This window comes from Dermochelys coriacea, chromosome 12 (genome assembly GCF_009764565.3).
Source record: "Dermochelys coriacea isolate rDerCor1 chromosome 12, rDerCor1.pri.v4, whole genome shotgun sequence".
NCBI lineage: Eukaryota > Metazoa > Chordata > Testudines > Dermochelyidae > Dermochelys > Dermochelys coriacea.
Window position 1 is genome coordinate 4197090 of NC_050079.1, and position 20988 is coordinate 4218077.

General features: G+C 47.1%; 1 protein-coding gene across 3 annotated transcripts; it reads right to left on the reverse strand.

Moving 5' to 3' along the window:
* Positions 1-2211: 2211 nt before the first annotated feature.
* On the reverse strand, positions 2212-17150 carry CFAP20 (cilia and flagella associated protein 20). 3 transcript variants are annotated; one of them, XR_006275062.1, is made up of 6 exons: positions 16902-17117; positions 7910-7989; positions 6550-6661; positions 5551-5739; positions 3179-4294; positions 2212-3003 (listed from the first exon to the last, which is right to left on the reverse strand). XR_006275062.1 is itself a non-coding variant. In XM_038368866.2 (6 exons), the coding sequence occupies exons 1-6, from the start codon at positions 16983-16985 to the stop codon at positions 2698-2700; spliced, it is 582 nt and encodes a 193-aa protein (XP_038224794.1). In that variant the 5' UTR covers positions 16986-17150; the 3' UTR covers positions 2212-2697. The 3 variants fall into 3 exon arrangements, 2 of the variants coding, with proteins under 2 accessions (XP_038224794.1, XP_043350847.1); XM_038368866.2 differs by having other exon boundaries at positions 2212-2703; positions 4184-4294; positions 16902-17150; XM_043494912.1 differs by having other exon boundaries at positions 2212-2703; positions 4184-4294; positions 16848-17118.
* Positions 17151-20988: the final 3838 nt, after the last annotated feature.

The following is a 20988-nucleotide window of genomic DNA, read 5'->3' on the forward strand; positions in this document are numbered from 1 at the left end:
ATTCTCCCTCTTGTCCAATGACAGCTAAGCACTGATCAGAAAACAGCACTAGGAGAGTCGCTTGGTTGAACGACACTTTGTGAATCCAATTCTGTCTGACCCAAAAGGGAAGGACAACTTGCACTTGCAGCAGCATCAACACAAGCAGGAAAATATATTTTGGTTTGCATTAAAACTATTGAGAAACTTTGTGGCCATCAGTTTATTCCAGAAGCATACAGCTGGAAGAGTTAGTAAGGATGGTGTCCCACTGAAGACAAAGGTCAGCTGGGGGCAGTGTTCCTCTAATTTTTTCCATCCATGTGCAGAATGAATTTTGTTACAGTATATGTATCAATATCAAGGTAATGTGCACATGTGCGCCACCATAGAAACCAAAAACCTAGATATTTTCCTCTCTTTTTTTTTTAAGTTACCATAGGGATAATTACTCCAGCCAGGACAGGTTAAGCATTTGAGAACTCGCTACTCAAAGAATTAAATTTAAGTGCAAGAAAAATAAAAATTATGAAATGCAGACCAGCCAAAAAGGTAAAATACACTTTGAAAGAAGTAGCAAGAAGTACCACCACCACCACCACAAGTATGTGTTGGGAGGTGAGTGTGACAGAGACACACACCATGTGTGTGAGAGACAGAGACACGCATTGCCCGTTTAAGTAGGCTGTTCCCCTCCCCCCCCCCCCCAGTGAGCAGGAGGCTCCTGGGAGCAGCTCCAAGGCAAAGGGCAGGAGCAGCACATGGCAGTGTGGGGAGGGACACCTGAACTGCCCAGCACTTGATAGCCTGCTGGGCAGATGCCCAGCTGCGCAGCTTACAGGGAACTTAGGCTGGGGACTACCCATCATGCCTGTTTGATCTCCTTGCTGCAGTAGTTAAGAATCCACGCATGCAGGAGTCTCCGATTTTGAAGCATTAAGGACACTTGTTGAAAGCAAAGCAGAATCATCACTGGACAGCCTCGCCAAGTCGTGTTCTATTAATGCTGCTGCTCCCTGGTGCCTCTTCCGAGCTGGCACCCCACAGGGAGGCAAACAAGAAATGCCTTGCCCCACTGCAGCAATTCACTTTGCTCTCACTGCTGCTATAAAAGAAAGGAGTTACCGACCTGCCACTGGCCACCTGAAGTTTGTATCCATGAGCAAAGGCTTCCATTGGGGACCATGTTTCTCTCCTCTGGGACTTACTGGTCATCTCAAAAGAGGTCAAGATCTCCCCCCTACCACCCCACTTGCAGTCAAGTGCAGCCTTTGGCAAGCTCAGTGAATGTGTCTGGATAGATTACAGATGAACTTCATTAAGGGCAGTCTTGGCACTGAGCAGATGGGTGGGACTGAAACAAGTCTGAAGCCAAGCCAAGATTAAGGGTGTCAAAGCAGGATTGATGCCTCCCATCTTTTATATCCTCTCCCATGTTAAGTGTTTTATTAATCAAAGCTACCGGGAAATTCAGTTGTTAGAACCCCCCCCCCCCCCCGATATCTCCTGCCAGAAGTGCTCTACAAGCAACTCCGAGGGGGTAAATTTCAGCCTCCTTGTCAAAGGCCACCTCCCCCATTAGACCCAGAGAGAGACGGTCTGTCCATCACTCTTTAGCTTGCATTACAGACATAAGTTTGCTAACATTAATTTTGTTAAGACTGACACAGAATGGAAACGACAGTCATCCAGATTGGTTTGAGAGAGGAGAAAGGCTGGTTTAGAACAGGAAAACACTGTGCTTTAGCTCCTGTTCAGCTACTAAAGGAAAGGAGCAATTGTTAATGTTTGTTATTTTGGGCCTTTCCCTACAAGTGGCTGTTCGAAGGCTAGTCAGAGCTGGAACAGGTTCTATAAATATACAAATAACAGAGTGAATCTTTCCATTGTGTGCAGATAAAACTGATTGATTTGCGGCTCCTGGGAAAGCTGGCTTATTTATAAGAGACTTGCATGAAGGGTACGGACCCATCTTCCGGGGATGAGACGTATACGTGGAGAGCCACCCTGGGGTAGATTCTGCCCCCCGGGGTTGAAGTTGCCCTGTATGATGTGGCTAGTGCACCTCTAGCCACAGCACTGCTGGGCCTCTGGAGAGCAAGCTGCCAATCCAAGTGCAATTCAGAGGCAATATCATCATCTGGGTTGCTAAAGAGATTCCTCAGAGCTTTTTAAGTCCAATCATCTGTGAGTTAAAGAGCACCATCAAAGGAGGGAGATGCCTGGACACACTTACAAACAGAATCAAATGTTTAATAACTTTCAAAATATGAGTATTACATCCATATTTAGAGCACATATAAAATAAAGATGGAAAACCAGGAAAGGAAAAACACATTGGTCTTTGAGAGGGCACACTTAACCCTGTAATTCCACACCAGATCCTCTCTTCAGACACACTACTCATTTACTTCGTAATTCCCCCAAACAAGGCAAAGATTAGGTACTGCGTCACTCGCAGTGTTTAGACTCCGCTTTTAGGAACAGCCAGATAAATACTCTGATTCTGTGCTACCTATGGACGTACAATGCAATTCCAGTACTGTATTATTACATGGTTAGTTGTGTCCTGCCCAGGAAAGGGATACCAAATTATTCAATAGTTACCATATGCAGAGTGCATTTAGCTAATTGTGTTTCATTAGGACATGCTGCTCCACCTGCCTTCATGTTCATACCGAGCCATGGCGCGTTCCTCGTGTTTCTTTCCAGTACAGTTTATTGCTGAGGGGGCACAAAGGGGATAGGATTATTAAGCAATTAGCACCTGACACTGCTATTCCAACATGCCCCATGCTGCGTGTAATTGTACAGAAGGGAATGCTCCATTGACAGCCTTAAACGATCTTCATTGCTGGCCACATGCTATTGCCATGACCTTTGCAGCATATGATTGTTAACCCAGCCCTTGATCTACCCCAAAACAAACATTAGTCTCCTTGGGGCGGGGAGAGAAGATGCATTCCCTTGAACAGTTTCTCCAAGTTCCTTCCTGTCTGTCTTATTCCACCCAGCCCAGAAGCGCTTTCATCATGAGGAAAAAGAAAAGGAGTACTTGTGGCACCTTAGAGACTAAAATTTATTAGAGCATAAGCGCTCACGAAAGCTTATGCTCTAATAAATTTGTTAGTCTCTAAGGTGCCACAAGTACTCCTTTTCTTTTTGCGAATACAGACTAACACGGCTGCTACTCTGAAACCTTTCATCATGAGGGTGTCTGGTTAAAGAGGGCTGGACATTTATCTATAAAGCCCCTCAATACTGATCCTGAGACTAAACTGATCACTGAAGAATGATCCAGAGGGCTCTTCTCCCATTCACCCCAAGGACACTGCAGTGCCTCTCCCTACTCTACGCAAAATACTCATCCTTCGTCCCCGCCCACAGCAATGATGCTCCCAGTGTCGGGCAGGGACAGGGATCAGAGTGGAACTCTATGGGAGTCAAGGTAAGTGACCAGGGAAGCAGGAAACAGAGACGAACACCTCTGCTTGGATGAGGTCATCATCTCACCAGCAAGAGAGGGGCAGCTTCTGGGGTTCAACCCCAGAACGGGATGAACTGAGACAACAGCAGGGAAATCATAGAATATCAGAGTTGGAAGGGACCTCAGGAAAGCATCTAGTCCAACCCCCTGCTCAAAGCAGGGCCAACCCCAACTAAATCATCCCAACCAGGGCTTTGTCAAGCCTGACCTTAGAATCCTTTAAGGAAGGAGATTCCACCACCTCCCTAGGCAACCCATTCCAGTGCTTCACCACCCTCCTAGTGAAATAGTGTTTCCTGATATCCAACCTAGACCTTCCCCACTGCAACTTGAGACCATTACTCCTTGTTCTATCATCTACCATCTCGCACACTCCCTTCCTCACCAAATTTGGAAGGCCTCCTTCTAGGGGTGGGGAAGGGAACTGAGTCTCCATCTACTTCAGTGCTCTGCTTCCCGGGGAAGACTGCCAATCAATAAACAACGTGAGATATTGCTAGTGATTTTAATAGTCGGGAGCCAGTGATTAGCATAAGTGGCAAGGGCATGTTCCCTACTGTGAGCAAAGGGAAAATGCTTTTCAGATACAAATATCAGGTGGAAGCCTCTTATTGCTAAAACATCAGAAAGGAGGAGGAAATGCTAGACAAAGGAGAGAGATTTTTGTGATGGTCCTAGCTGCTTCTTCCTCACTTCTCCCTCATCAGGCTAGCTCACCTTGGCCTTGTTCTGAACAGGGAGGTACAGCTTGAACTCAGCTGGAAGCTCATCCTCAGAGTAGAGTCTGTCAGAGAAATACACCCTCCGGATGCGACAGTTCGCATGGATCTGGTGATGGAAAGACGGAGAGAACTGGCTGCATCTTTAACATACTCTCTTTATACTTCTCCCCTTCAGTTTGACAGTGGCTTGGCTCACAACACACCCTGTCCTCACTCGTCGATTACAGAACTCTGCCATCATCTAAGAATCCCAGATCCAGAAAATCCACTTTGGTGATCAGTGCTGCAGGCATTATGTTGATCTGCTGAATGCCCCAGAGGCCTTGTCAAGTCTTCCTGGAGGTATCCTATTTCCCCATCTTTCTTCCTAGCAGCTCCTCCTCCACCCTCTTCTGAAGTGTCCTAGCCACCCATCATACCCTTGGTTTTTATAGCTGGATGTCTCAGTGTCTCATGAAATCTCAAGTACTGGGCTGAAAACGGACTGAAAAGGGGTCATGATAAACAGCAAGGCAGCTGATTAGGGAGGGCAAGAGCCTGGGAAGCAGTGTATAACTGGGCCATATATAATGACTGGAACATCTTTCATTTCCAGTACCTCTGCTCATGTGATTGGTACAGGCTCGGAGATGGAAGCAGAGCTGGTTCTTGTTCTGTCCTATACTAGCACCTTTCATTCTTCAGGAACACATTCAGTAGATGGCACATGTCTGGGAGCTGGCTAAAGAGATCTCAGCAGAGCACTGGAGACTCCACAGAATCAGCTCTGCACTGGCTGCCAGACGACACAAGGTTCTTCACAATTACCCCCATCTCTGCTCTCTACTGCTCCTTTCTTTATCAGAGCCCGCACTGTTGGTGAGAACAGCAATTCTGCCCCTCCTTAAGATTTCCCTGCATAGGAATGAGAATAAGGGCTTCCATCCTACTGGCAGATGTGTGTCTGGATTCCCAAATAGACTTGAATACCTCCTCACCCCAGAGAAAGCATCTCCCCAGCTTCCTCACATAGCTGAAGGCTGGAGAGAAGAGACCATAGATGAAGCTAGTTCCATCATCTGAAAAGCAGCTGAATTAAAGGTGGGGCAGGGCTGAAGCCCAGTATAGTCACCCATCACTAACACATGAGGTCACGAGCACCAGTGCTGCTCCTCTCTAACAGTGCACAGTTAAGGTAACTGGCTAAGTCAAACGGGGTGGAGTCCAGGCCCCTGTTCTGCTTGGACTCCAGCAGCCCAATCTCCTGGCTAGCAAGAAGGGAGACTGCAGGGCATGATTTCTACTGCTATGGAGGGCAGGGAGCCCCGACCTCTGAGAATGAAGCTCCCCAGCAGCAGCTTGGCCATTTGCCATAGCTCATACCTGGACCCTCAGGGTCTCGATGTAGTTCGTGCCATATGCGCGGCGTGTGAAGTCAGACAGGTTGAACTGAATCTGGTTCCAGCCGTCATCCAGCCGCATGGGCATGGTGCAGATGAAGGGCTTCACCCGGGTCGTGCTCTGGTAGTTACTTGCCCGGAAGCGCCTGCGCACATTCTTATCATCCAACACCTGATGCAGAGGAAAAAAAAAGACAGCTCTTCTGACTCTATCTCCTTGACAGGCAGAGTTCACTCGACACAGGCAGTTTCCAACCCAGCGTCAGACTCCAGGAGGTTCAGAAGGATAGGACTTTCCCCTCCACTTTATAGCTAGAATATTTATAAGTCAGTGCCTAGATGCAACATGAAAACCTGGGTTTCAAACATAGTCACTGCATTCTCTCATGGCCACAAGACAGGCTGCAATGGTAGAGAGGGCTTGATACTAAGGGGCTGAAGGGGAAAAAAAGGGAAGATCTTGTGGTTGATGCACTGGACTAGGAGATCTTGCTCTGCCATGGACTACCTGTGTCACCTTGGACAAGTCACTTTATCACGATACTAATAATCCCTAGCTCTTCTATATGCTTTTCATCTGCAGATCACAAAGTGCTTCATAAAGGAGGTCAGGATCAATATCCCCATTTTACAGATTGGGAAACTGAGGCACAGAGGGGGAAATGACTTGCCCACAGTCACCCAGGAGACCAGTGGGGGAGCCAGGAATAGAACCCAGGTCTCCTGAGTCCCAGTCCTATGTTCTGTCCACTAGGCCACCGCTAACAAGGGCCAAGGTCAAACGGGGATAATATTTCTCTATCTCACAGGGGTGCTAAAAACAGATTAGTTTCTGCAAAGTGCTCAGATATTATGGCGATGGAGTCATGAGTCTCGAGACAGCCAGCTCCTACTTTCTTCATACCCAGCAGTAATTGGGGGCTGGAGGGATACCCCCCCCCCTAACCCTTACCGAGGCAGCTCTGCATGTTACCCCACTCACCTGCACTTCAAAGGTGAAGTATTTCTTTAGGTTCTTAATGATCATCACCAGGAAGGGCAGTTTGATGCCCAATGTCTTCTTTGGGTCAGCAGGGCAGGTGATGTACGTGGTACTGGGAGGGAGACAGACACTTAATATTTCTAGCTCCTTATCTCAGTCTTCCTGGTACATGGCAGATATATTAATAGAGCACACTCTGAGACAGATCCACATATAAGAGGAATTAGCCAGGAAGCCCTTATGCTAGATTTAAGCTTTCCAGGTCTAAGTACACAAAATTGCAGGTCACTTAGAGACACTCTTCTGGTTACTACCTTGCATGGATGCTCTATGCTCCGCTGACACCCTTCGCAATTCCACATGGTGCACCAGTACGCTACACTTTGATCATATGGGGTACTAAGGGATGGTCAGCCAATCAGCTTACCTGAACACACCTAGCCAGGCAGATCGGACCAGTGTGGGCCTCAGTGAAAAAGTGGACTGTTCCACTCCAATGGGGAAAATACTGGAGGATGGGGAGGACTGCAACAAAACCACCATCCACTTCAAATACACTCTTCCTTCCCCACCAGATTAATAGGAGACTTCCCAGTTATCATGAGAGCTTCCTGTTCCCACTTCAAGCACACAGCACTAGACCCTCCCTCAGCCCTTGATCTAAGCAGGTAGCCCCCTCAGAACAAAAGAGCAGTAACTCCCAAGCACTACACGTGTTTAAGAAAGCATTAGAGGCCAGACAACCCCACAACTTTGGGCCAAAGGTCTGACAAGCTCTAAAATCCATGTGTCTTGTAAACAAAAGCCTCTTATATTTTAGCTTCCTACTGTTACTACAATGCTTCACTCATCCCCAAGTCTTTAACTGAGGGAACAAGTGGGTCTTAAGACAATCAGATGCAAGAGACGGTGCACTGCTTTTGCTACAATTCAGCTCTCCCCTGGCACTAGATAACCCATGGGCTACAATGCCCAAAATTGTCTCTAATAAGAAATGCTAGTTATACAAGGAGAAAAAGAAAACACCTGGATATTATTAGGACTTGAGAGAGGGGAGATGTCACTGACAGTCAGAGCTCAATTTGCATCCAGAGCTCTATAAGCATTTTAAAAACTCCAGCAAAAACCAAAATGTCTTGGAATAAAAACAGCTTGCATGGGCCATGCCACAACAGTGCTACAGAAGGGCCACTTGATTTAGAAAAATCTCACCAATAAGCTCAGGGGGAAAAAAAAAAAAAAAGAGATGAATAGTCTTTGGGAAAGAGAAGATGACTGAAGCGGCACCATGATCATTCATTCTGTTTGAAATGCTAACGCTCCATAGCGTGTTAGGAAAAAGAATGGTCTCTTACGCTACCTGACATTTGTTCCTTCAATCTCCAGCACCAGTGACTGGATATCGTTGTCGGTGATTCTTTTGATATGGCCATTTCGCACCTAGAACAAGAGAGAGGGGAACAGTTTGTTAGCCACAGGAGAGATGAAAGACAACTGCCATTCCTGAAATGCAGGGGAGATCTCCCAGCCCAGAAGAGCACGCTAGAAAAACATCCCACAAGAACTTCTCTCGGCAGCCACATGAAGAAATCAGATGGACACCTTCCGTCATCCCATACAGCAATTACTACTACAGGACACGCTGCCAGCAAACGCTTTTACTGAGAGTCTACAAGGTCCAATGTCATCTTTAAATGCTGACATCAGAGGCCAGAAACAGTAACTTGACAAACAGTACACAGCAAAATGCATGCTGAGTCATTCTAATGCATTTAAGTCTAGTATATGAAGGCCCAAAGAATGCTCAAGCCAGACAAGTACTAAGTTAAACCAAACCAGAGAAAGGAGTGAGAGGTTGTAGCAAAAGCTACAGGAAGTCCAGGTCTATTTCTTCCCTCATTAATCTGTGACTCCTGCAGGCCAGTGCATCCACACCCAGAACACCCTCTCCACTTACAGGACTTACCTCCTGTGTGCTACTGCCCATTGCTAGGGCTGGACACTGTAGCCTGGCATGGTCAGGCAAACAGCAGCAATGGATGAAGAAAGCCTGTTTAAAGTCACACTAATAATGGAGTAAGGCTGGGGGGGTGGGGGGGCACGACTTAGAGCTGCTATGAGATCTCCAATGATCCAGTGAAGTCAATCACAGCCAGGTCCCTGCATTGTGCAGGAAGGCCAGAATAGGAATTGGCATAGTAACTCACACTTCCTCTTCTCAGCAACCAACTTATGCTGAATCTCAGGGTTTGACTTCATTTTTTAACAAAACAACTCGTTCCACATTTATAAAAAAAATTTAAAAAAAAAAAAATCAAGATCCGCATTTAAAGGCACTTTGCTAATGAAATCACCCACTTCCTTGTGCAGAATCAGCACATTGCAACCATGTGAATCCATGATTCAATTTATATAGCACCACTCTGCTGCTAAATACAGAACCACATTAACCATCTAATGGGAGGAGTCCAGTCGTACGTAATAAAATGATTTACAAAACCAGCAATTCATCTTCAAACTGCTTAGTCAGTTGCTCTAGACGGACCTACAGTGGATAATAATGTGTGTGTTTGCCAAAAGAGAGAAATAAGGAGCCCACCTCTCTCTGGTCTTTAGGGCTGTCTCTATTCAGATCACCTGAAATGGATGCTGGTAATGGTAGGAATGCTAGCATGGACTGACAGACCATATTTTTAATCCCATTCCGAGCCATCACAGATAAAGACGACGTGAAGCTGCCAGAGAGACACTCCTCAAGGGATAGCTGCGTATTCCTGTTCTCCAATCCTATGCCTCTTTGGCACCAAATACTTCTCCCATTTATTTATAGGTCTGTCTAAAAGAAACTAACGTGGCAATGTTAAGATTATTTGATGTTTGTGTCACCTGCAACTGGAATCATCCCATTAGAAGACTAATGTGGGGTTCTATATATAAGGGAAAACAACACTGTTAGCCGGGTTAGATAAGAATACCTGCTCTCAGGCTACATTACAGCTTTCACCATTGGGTAGGGCCCTTCGTTTTTGGTTTTGATTTTATTTAATTTTTCCTGGGAATTTATCAGTGTTTATTACCACAACAACAACAGCTGAAAAATCGGTGCAAAAAATATTAAAAATTGTTCTTGGTAAATATCAGGGTTTCGTTTGGCAGACAGAAGGACCGCGGAGAAAAGTATTCAGTAGATGAATGCTTTGATTAACAGAATTCAATGTGGTTTGCTGCAGAATTAAAACAGAACTCAAAACACGCCACTTCTGAGTTTAGAAGATAATATCCCTTCAATCTCCAATAAAACTAGTTTGAATAAACAGTTTACTGTTGTAGACTTAGAACTATATTAACATTTAATAATTGGGCCCAATATTTAAAAATATTTATAAACACTCACTGTCTTATGTGAAGTCCTTCAGTGTAATTTCCCGAAGTCCTGCATAGCATAGGCTAGCAGCAATCTTTTTAAGGAGTCTTTTCTAAGATCCAGTCTCCTACAGTATTGCATGTAGCTGAAACATGTATGTGGTGGGCATGAGATGCATCAGTACGTTCAGATGCACACGCACTTCAGAGCTTGCCTGCGTGCCTGTTTATTTATTGTGTGTATCTTCACAACGAATACAGAGCTTTACTTCACCAGGCAGCTTTGCATATACACACAGGCTAATGTATTATCGTAATACACATCTCATGCAATGCATCTTATTTTCCTCAGAAAACAAGTTATTTTTTATATATTTGAAGGATACAAAAGTAGGGTGAAAAATCAGAGAAAAAAAATATTACTTTTTGTAAAACCCGGGATTTTTTGAATAAAAAAAAATCAGTTTAAACTGAAAATGAAGGGGCTTAACCATTAGTAATCCCAGGACTGTACCATTGGTAGGCCAAGATTTCTTAGTGACGAAAAGGGGCAATAGGGAAGGTTCAGCTTCTCTCGTGAGACTGCCAGTATGGATGATAGTTTATTAGTTAATCAATGTTTGACTAGTAAAAGAATGCGTTCTTTTCCTTCTGCCACCAGGTCAATTTAGTGCAACGTGAAATTGACTAGTCATGGTCTGTGAAAGCCAGTTTCTCTGTCCAAACGCAAGAGACACATTGCATGATCACAGAGGGAACGTGTTTCTTCTCACACAACATTCCTAGGAGCAGGATGAGGAGACAAGAGGAAAGATATAAGGTAGACAGGACAACAGAGAAAGCATGAATGAGACAGCCAAGCAGGGCAGAGGGCATAGTCATGGCATGCATCCAAGGGCAGCATATAAAGAATTACAAAGAATTTGGGATGCCAACATTTAGAGATGAAGTAGACTAGTCTACAAAAACAACAACAGTTTGTTCAGGTAGTAGATGAGTTGATTAGCTATCAAAACCAAAGTGGGGTACGCAGAGAGAGCAGCATAAAACAAACACACACACACACACACACACACACACACACACACACACACCCTTTTCCAAAGGACTCTATTGGCATTCAGACATTGAGCCCCGATCCTTCCCTAGAAACTGGGGCAAGTGTGGGGACAACCAACTTATTTCACAAAGGCCTCTAAAGAGTCATCAGAACTAGGTTATCAACCAGAGCCAATTTGATGCTCCAGAGAGAAGACGGCTGAAAGGTTCTGGATATCATTACTTATCACTACCCCAGAGGCTGACATCCGGATAGCAGTTAATACTGATTTCATATGTTACAGCAGCATTGCTCAATGAGGGATCTCTTGATGTCATGGAAAGAGAATGTTTATAATTACAGATTACAGCAGATGATCAGCAATGACCAGTGCAATTAAAGTGAAGGGGGTTTTTGTTGCAACTTTGAATGCTCAGAAGTTACACTTCCAGAAAAACTAATTTTGAGCTAACATTTTCTATACATTGTCACATCCCAAAGATGACTTTTTTGGAAGTAGAGGGGAAAAAAATCCTATCAAGTCCTATTTTATGCAACTGTGGATATCATCCATATAAATGGATAATCCTAGTCTGAGTTACACTAATTTACTAATTATTAACCTGCCTGCACTCTAAAGACAATAAAATTCTTATTCACACTCTCAAAAATGGCTGGATTTCAAGGGATGCAACCATCTTTAAAAAAAAAAAAAACAGTTTTGTATGGACATATTTTTTACCTACTATTGTTACTAGTAACACCTTAGATCAGTGTAACTAAAAGATTGGAAAAATTTAAGTAAGTTTAACTCAGCCCTTGATAGAAGAATTCAAGTTCAGTCCAAGTGGTGAATAGTGAATTAAATAGGCTGAGGGAGACCTCTAGAGGTGCCAACAAGTATTTTATTGCTGTCCAGCATTAGTGCAGACATGGTTAGGTCATTTCTGTGGTGGAACCATGCTAGCAACAGCTGTGTTTAAACTCTGCTGTTGCTAGCACCATTTCCCTGACCACTGAAGGCATGGATTCTCCTCCCCCTTGAGAATCATGCTAGTCTGACTGTGCTATATTCCACCCATACATGGGCTATAGCAGGGTTTTCTAATGTGGTTCCCAGAAAATGGTCCCTTCAGGGAAACCATGCAAGTAACAGTTATTTGTATTCTGTGGTCAGATTCCAAGAGTTATTTGGTATTCAGGTGAATATTAAACATTGGCATACACTGCATTGCTGGAGAACAGCATCTGAAGTTGCTCTAACTTTTAATCTTTAATCTTTCAGTTCAAGGAAAGTCTCAGTAGTTGTGTACTTGGAGAAATCATTCAGAGAATCAATCGATTTGATAAGTTCCGTTGAACAGTTTCTATCCACTGTAGCAGAACAGCTTGCAATGAGTTCCCCTAAGATCAGAGAGCCAAGGACTCAGGAATGAAGAGAGGTTCTGATTAACTAAGTGTTAAAATGGAGGCAGTGACAGTGCCTTGCAAAACAGGTCTCCCAGAAAGGCCCGGAAGACTCAGATGCACTCCCTGAGTAAGTGATCTGAAGACTGATCTACTCTGCACAAAAAAGTCTAAAAGAGCTAGAAAACACATTCTATATTTAGGGGGCTCTGGTGGCTGTTCTGGCAGGATGGTGTCGGGATAGGCATTAGCTCTTCCTCTGTTTTAGAAAGCAAAGGATGTCCACTTCAATTTTCAGTGGCATAATCCACTTTGGACTCCAGAAGCAAAGTCTGTGAGCATGATGCTAAGTACAAAGCAGATGAGTGAAAGAGCTTCCCTCATTGCCAAACCAGGTGTCCAGAGACTAACTGCAGCCCATGGGGGGGGGGGGGGAGAGAAAGGGAGAGTAAAAGAGAAGGAATGAAAACTAACTCATAAAGAGAGTTGAAAGCCACACTGTTCGCACAGCATAATCAAGGAAAGGTTTCCAGTGTCCATGATCATCTATGTAAAGTGAAGGCTTCTGTCAGGGTTCCTTCCCCACTCTGAACTCCAGGGTACAGATGTGGGGACCCGCATGAAAGACCCCCTAAGCTTATTCTTACTAGCTTAGGTTAAAAACTTCCCCAAGGTACAAACTTTGCCTTGTCTTTGAACCGTATGCTGCCACCACCACCAAGTGTTTTAAACAAAGAACAGGGAAAGAGACCACTTGCAGAAGTCTTCCCCCCCAAAATATCCCCGCAAGCCCTACACACACCCTTTCCTGGGGAGGCTTGAGAATAATATCCTAACTAATAGGTTACAAAATCAAAGACCCAAACCCCTGGATCTTGGAACAATGGAAAAATCAGTCAGGTTCTTAAAAGAAGGATTTTATCTTAAAGGGTAAAAATCACCTCTGTAAAACCAGGATGGAAAATACTTTACAGGGTATTCAGATTCAAAACACAGAGGATCCCCCTCTGGGCAAAACCTTAAAGTTACAGAAAACAGGAGTAAACCTCCCTCTTAACACAGGGAAAATTCACATAAAACAAAAGATAAACTAATCCACCTTGCCAGGCTTACCTGTTTATTTCGGCCCCGATCCTGCAACTAACTGCTTGCGAACAGATGGCTGCTATTAACTCCAATGAGGCTCCATGCAGGCACAGCACTCTTCTCACATGCAAGAAGCTGCATGACTGAGGCCTTATAAAGCTAACGTTTCTTACAGCATGGATGGTAGCCAAATAGCATTTAAAAAAAACCAACAACATTTCTTTGCCCTCACAGGGGTTTGCAACACATTCCATTGCAGTATACTCTGAAAACACCACGGGGCTCTCTTTCAGACCACAAGCAGGCCTTGTTTTATTTAATATATTTAGCCCACATCCCTGAAGCAGCACAAGGGATCCCTGTAACAAAACACACCTCCAATTTAAAGGGCACCTTCAAAAAGAAAAAAGTTGGGCTCTTGCCTGCCCCTAACCCAACCCTTTTTTTGTGCTGCTCTGTGATGTACAGAGAAGGCCTGAAATGGTTTTATAAATAACAGATGTTTTCCTGCCTGTTAAGTTACATTAGAATTTCAGGTCTTATGAATGGACAACTAGTGAAACTATGATGTCACAAGAGACTGAATACTAAAGCAATTTTGGGGGGGGGGGGGGGAGGAGATTTAGCCAGACTGTTTCTAACTTATTTTGGGGTTGATTTTTGCAGATCATCAGTGACTAATGAGTACTCTAGGGGAAAGGGATGTCTCTGTTAAAGGTTCAACACCTGCCAAGAGTTGACAGACATCCGAGAGGCCTAAAAAGCATTGCAGCAAAACCAAAGCTGACATTCTTGCCATTTCTATGTAGGAAAGCGTTTTAATTTTTAAAAAAAGAAAAGGAGGACTTGTGGCATCTTAGAGACTAACAAATTTATTTGAGCATAAGCTTTCATGAGCTACAGCTCACTTCATCGGATGTTGTAGCTCACGAAAGCTTATGCTCAAATAAATTTGTTAGTCTGTATTCGCAAAAAGAAAAGAAGTACTTGTGGCATCTTAGAGACTAACACGGCTGCTACTCTGAAACCTTTTAACTTTTAAGACTTCTTTACACATCCTAAAGTGGGGGGAAGCCATTTTTAACTTCCCTTTGCAGGCCACTTTTAAAAGGAACATAAATAAAACAAAAGCATCTTTGGCTGACATCAAGTTTCAAGTAACACCCAAGATGACTAACTGACAGAGCATAAAAGAATTACCTATTTCTCCCCAGGTTGTTCACTTTGACCATTTGACAGCATATTGCTTACAGTCACTTTAAATTTTTCCAGTTGCTATACAAAAGACACCCCAAAACATGGGGTGCTAACCATAGTGAAATAATTAAACTTTTAAAAATAAAAACATGCTATTTTCAGACCACAACATTTGGCAAGGAGATTTGGGGACAGGGGTAGAAACGGATACTTACTTGTATCTCATTTTCTAAAATGAACTAGATTTTACACTGACTACTTCATATTTTATAGTGTGCGGAGGGAAATTTTTCTTCTTGAGGACCTCAAAGTGCAGTATGAGTCAAAGAGAAAACTGCAGACACTAAACTTGGTATTTCTAAGAAGAGACGCTGCCTTACTAACACACAATCACTCTAGGGACAAGGACAAGATCTCCGCAATAAGGATCAAAACTGGTAGAAGTTCCGAGGACTGTTTCTTATATTTCAGAACACTGTATGCTGCTGCTTATCATTAGGGCTTCTATTTTCCAGTGTTTGTTTTTAGGAATTTTTCAGTTGTACATAGATGCCCCAAAACTGCATGTGTGGAGCAGGGTTCCTGGGCTCCCTCTTTGCATACAGACGCTCCCCGACTCATGCAATCATTCAGTTCCGGAAAGCCTTACGTAACTCGAATTTTGCATAAGTCAGAAACGTATACCCGAATGTTATGTAGAAAAAAAACCCAAACCCATAACTCCTATTTCTAGCTTACGGAACTTTTGCCGTAAATGCGAATTTGTGTAAGTCGGGCCTTGTGTAACCCGGGGGACGTCTGTATACGGTAATGAGTGAACTCTTTGTAATCCTCTCTAGTGCGCTTTAACGTAATACTATTGTAAAGTGCACTAGGGAACCGTTAATGTGCACCAGCAGGGTTAGCATGGACCAATTAATGTTCAACATAGTAGCGAGCTTTAGAAATCAAATCATCACAGTCTGCGTTACTGCTCTGTGCAGGCAATCCTTTAGATACAAGTAACCATTTCTGGGGTTATTCCAGATAAACCCCCGATTTCTTTTTGGGGAAGGAGTTGTGTGTGTGTGTGGGTTGTCATCGATTAAAACTGAAAATCAGATGCTTTCCTTATTACTTATAAGCAGCAGCCTCCATGACACCTGTAAATGATGAACTGTGAATTAGCTACATGGATGGAACAAAAGTTGGCTAGCTTTTGCAGAAGTGGCTCTGCAAATTAGAAGGTTACAATACCATATTATTGAAAGAGAAAGACGTTCAAACCATGCTATTTGAATGCTGCACAGCCAGCTCCAGTCACTATGTCAAAGGACAAGTAACATGCATTGCCTACAAGGCAGCAGGAGCTCACAAGTTTCCTTACTGGTTTCAGAGTAGCAGCCGTGTTAGTCTGTATTCGCAAAAAGAAAAGGAGTACCGGTGGCACCTTAGAGACTAACAAATTTATTAGAGCATAAGCTTTCGTGAGCTACAGCTCACGAAATGCATCCGATGAAGTGAGCTGTAGCTCACGAAAGCTTATGCTCTAATAAATTTGTAAGTTTCCTTACTGAGACCCAAAGAAAGTTCATTTTGTGACTGTGCCTTCTCCCAAGAGACAATAGCCCTGGCCTATCCTAGCGCACCCTGCCCCATGCATGAGGGCATACTCCATTTGGAGGGCAGCTTGTCAGGAAGGGGCTCACTCCTCCAGGAGCTGTCCCAGAGCAGAAGAGCCACCCCCGATAAACCTGCCAAGCAACCAGCGATGGGCAGGCCTGGGATGCAGGTGGCCAGGCAACTGGTTGCCATAGGGACAGCTGATTACCGACCTCTCCGGCTCGGACTGGGCAGACACAGCACTGAGGCCCCTAAGACCCGGGGGAGGAGTCTGTGCCCCCCCGCCCCCCAGCATCCCAGAGATCGCAGCCCGACCTCCCCCCGCCCCGAGATCGGAGCCCCTGGGAAGGGGTGCCGGGCATGGCGGCTTTGGAAGAGCCCAGGGCCGCCTCCCGCCCACCCAGCTCCACCGTGACCCCCCCCCCCCCCGCGGGCACCTTCTTGTCCCAGATCTGCAGGGGCCCAGCCCCGATTCCCCCCCCCCGCGGGCACCTTCTTGTCCCAGATCTGCAGGGGCCCAGCCCCGATTCCCCCCCCCCCGCGGGCACCTTCTTGTCCCAGATCTGCAGGGGCCCAGCCCCAATTCCCCCCCCCCCGCGGGCACCTTCTTGTCCCAGATCTGCAGGGGCCCAGCCCCGATTCCCCCCCCCGCGGGCACCTTCTTGTCCCAGATCTGCAGGGGTTTGCTGCCGATGCTGTAGAGCACGGAGAGGAAGCCGCTCTGGAACGTGTTCTTGAACATCCCGCCGCCGGGGGAGGGGGAGGGGGAAGCGTCTCCCGGCCCGGCTCCCTCCGCGCCGCGCCGCCGCCGAGCCCAGGCCACCCGCTCCCCGCGCGCGCAGGCAGATGTCGGGTCCCCGCCCCCGCACAGGAAGGGGAGGAGCCCGCCTGAGATTCTTCCGCGCCCCACAACGGTCCCCGTGATTGGCTCTGCGCCGCTCGGTTCGGCCCTTAGCGCCGGCTCGCGCCCCGTCACCAAGGAACTACTTTCCCCTGCAGCCGGAACTACTTCCCCAGCCCGCGGAGGGGCCGTGTGTTGTAGGCGGGCGCGCGCTGCCATGGAAACCGCCCGGCCCCAGAGTGACCCGCCCCTCAGGCGGAGCGGGCGCGGGCGCGGGCGCGGGCGGGGGCGGGGATGCGGGCACGGGCACGGGCACGGGCAGGGCGCGGGCGGGGGACAAGGGCAGGGGCGCGGGCCGGGGCGGGGACGCGGGTGCGGGAGGGCGGGCGGCGGCGCGGAAGGGGGCGGGGACAAGAGCGCGGGCCGGGGCGGGGATGGGGGTGCGGGAGGGGGCAGAGACAAGGGCGCGGTCGGGGCCGCGGAAGGGGGCGGGGACCCAGGCACGGGCGGTGGTGCGGGAGGGGGCAGGGACAAGGGCGGGGGTGCGGGATGGGGCGGGGACGCAGGTGCGGGAGGGGGCGGAGACAAGGGCAGGGGCGCGGACGCAGGTGCGGGAGGGGGCGGGGCGTGGAAGGGGGCGGGGGCGCGGGCAGTGGTGCGGGAGGGGGCAGGGACAAGGGCGGGGGTGCGGGATGGGGCGGAGACAGGGGCGGGGACGCGGGTGCGGGAGGGGGCGGAGACAAGGGCAGGGACGCAGGTGCGGGAGGGGGCGCGGAAGGGGGCGGGGGCGCGGGCAGTGGTGCGGGAGGGGGCGGGGGCGCGGGATGGGGCGGGGACGCAGGTGCGGGCGGGGACATGGGGGCGGGGACGCGGGCGCAGGAGGGGGCGGGGACGCGGGAGGGGGCGGGGAGGAATCAGAGATTGTCAGGGCTGCAGGCGAGTTCCGGAGGCATCTCGTCCCAGCCCCTGCTCAGAGCAGGACCAACCCCACCTAACTCCCCCCAGCCGGGGCTTTGTCACGCCGGGCCTTAAACCCCTCCCCGGCTGGAGATCGCCCCCGCGCCGTAGGGAACCCTTCCAGGGCTTCACCGCCCTCCGCGCGAAATAGTGTTTCCTGACCTCCAGCCTCGACCTGCCCCACGGCACCTTGAGAGCATCGCTCCCCGTGCTGTCCCCTGCCACCCCGGGGAGCAGCCGAGCTCCCTCCTCTCTGGATCCCCCCGTCGGGTAGCTGAAAGCAGCCGTCACCTCCCCCCTCACTCTTCTCTTCCGCGGACTAAACTAGGCCAGGTCCCTCAGCCTCTCCTCGTAAGCCGCGTCCCCCAGCCCCCTGATCACTTCCGTTGGCCTCCGCTGGTCTCTCTCCGATTTGTCCACATCCCTTCCGTAGCGAGGAGACCAAAACTGGACACAATGCTCCAGCTGTGGCTTCAGCAGCTCCGAAGAGAGGGGAATAATCACGTCCCTCGATCGGCTGGCAACGGTCCTACTAATGCAGCCCAATACGCCGTTAGCCTTCTTGGCAACGAGGGCCCACTGCTGACTCGTATCCAGCTTCTCATCCACTGCAACCCCCAGGTCCTTTGCTGCAGAACTGCCACTTATCCAGTCGGTGCCCAGCCTGCAGCGGTGCATGGGATTCTTCCATCCTAAGTGCAGGACTCTGCACTTGTCCTTGTTGAACCTCATCAGATTTCTTTTGGCCCAATCCTCCAATTTGTCTAAGTCCCTCGGGACCCTATCCCTACCCTCTAGTGTATCTACCTCTCCCCACAGCTTAGTGTCGTCTGCAAACTTGCTGAGGGTGCAAATCCATTGTCAGGGTTCCCTCCCCACTCTGAATTCATAGATTCATAGATACTAAGGTCAGAAGGGACCATTCTGATCATCTAGTCCGACCTCCTGCACAGCGCAGGCCACAGAATCTCACCCACCCACTCCTATGAAAAACCTCACCCATGTCTGAGCTACTGAAGTCCTTAAATCATGGTTCAAAGACTTCAAGGAGCAGAGAAGCCTCCCTCAAGTCAACCATGCCCCATGCTACAGAGGAAGGCGAAAAACCTCCAGGGCCTCTCCAATCTGCCCTGGAGGAAAATTCCTTCCCGACCCCAAATATGGCAATCAGCTAAACCCTGAGCATATGGGCAAGATTCACCAGCCAGATACCCAGGAAAGAATTTTCTATAGTAACTCAGATCCCATCCATCTAATATCCCATCTCAGGGGATTTGGCCTATTTACCCTGAATATTTAAAGATCAATTACTTACCAAAATCACATTATCCCATCATACCATCTCCTCCATAAACTTATCGAGTAGAATCTTAAAGCCAGATAGATCTTTTACCCCCACTGCTTCCCTTGGAAGGCTATTCCAAAACTTCACTCCTCTGATGGTTAAAACCTTCATCTGATTTCAAGTCTAAACTTCCTGGTGGCCAGTTTATACCCATTTGTTCTTGTGTCCACATTGGTGCTGAGCTGAAATAATTCCTCTCCCCTCCTGTATTTATCCCTCTGATATATTTATAGAGAGCAATCATATCTCCCCTCAACCTTCTTTTAGTTAGGCTAAACAAGCCAAGCTCCTTAAGTCTCCTTTCATAAGACAAGTTTTCCATTCCTCGGATCATCCTAGTAGCCCTTCTCTGTACCTGCTCCAGTTTGAATTCATCCTTTTTAAACATGGGAGACCAGAACTGCACACAGTATTGTAGGTGAGGTCTCACCAGTGCCTTGTATAATGGTACTGAGACCTCCTTATCCCTACTGGAAATGCCTCTCCTGATGCATCCCAAAACCGCATTAGCTTTTTTCACAGCCATATCACATTGGCAGCTCATAGTCATCCTATGATCAACCAATACTCCAAGGTCCTTCTCCTCTTCCGTTACTTCTAATTGATGCGTCCCCAACTTATAGCTAAAATTCTTGTTATTAATCCCTAAATGCATAACCTTACACTTCTCACTATTAAATTTCATCCTATTACTATTACTCCAGTTTACAAGGTCATCCAGATCCTCCTGTATAATATCCCGGAATTCTAGGGTACAGATGTGGGGACCCGCATGAAAGACCCCCTAAGCTTATTTTTACCAGCTTAGGTTAAAAGCTTTCTCAAGGCACAAATTCTGCCTTGAACAGTATGCTGCCACCAACAAGTCATTTAGACAAAGAACAGGGAAAGGGCCACTTGGAGTCCTACTCCCCGAAAATATTCCCCCAAATCCTTACACCCCCTTTCCTGGGGAGGCTTGAGAATAAACAAAATGAGCACAGACCAGCCTCAGATTTTTAAGACCCAAAACACCCAGTCAGATTCTTAAAAACCAGAGCTTTATTAGAAGAACAAAAAAAGATAAGAGAACAACTCTGTAAGAGCAGAATGGAAGATAATCTTACAGGCAGTCAGCTTCAAAACATAGAGAATCCCTCTAGGCAAAACCTTAAATTACAAAAAGACACAAAAACAGGAGTACACATTCCCTCCAGCACACCGAATTTCACAAGCCAAAACAAAGAAAACCTAACGCATTTTCTAGCTAGATTACTTACTAACTTTACAGGAGTTGGCGGGCTTGCATCCTTGATCTGTTCCCGGCAAAGGTATCACACAGACAGACAAAAGCCTTTCCCCCCCCTCCAGATTTGAAAGTATCTTGTCCCCTCATTGGCCATTTTGGGTCAGGTGCCAACCAGGTTACCTGAACTCTGAACCCTTTACAGGTAAAAGGACTTTGCCTCTGGCCAGGAGGGATTTTATAGCACTGTATAAAGAAAGGTGGTTACCCTTCCCTTTATAGTTATCAGAGTAGCAGCCGTGTTAGTCTGTATTCGCAAAAAGAAAAGGAGTACTTGTGGCACCTTAGAGACTAACAAATTTATTAGAGTATAAGCT

Coding starts and splice junctions, on each gene's coding strand:
- CFAP20 (XM_043494912.1), bottom strand. CDS start 16,985: ATGTTCAAGAACACGTTCCAGAGCGGCTTCCTCTCCGTGCTCTACAGC. Junction 5,740..6,549: donor ACTTCACCTTTGAAGTGCAG/GTGAGTGGGGTA, acceptor CCTCTGCATCAG/GTGTTGGATGATAAGAATGT. Junction 4,295..5,550: donor TCGAGACCCTGAGGGTCCAG/GTATGAGCTATG, acceptor TTCCATCACCAG/ATCCATGCGAACTGTCGCAT.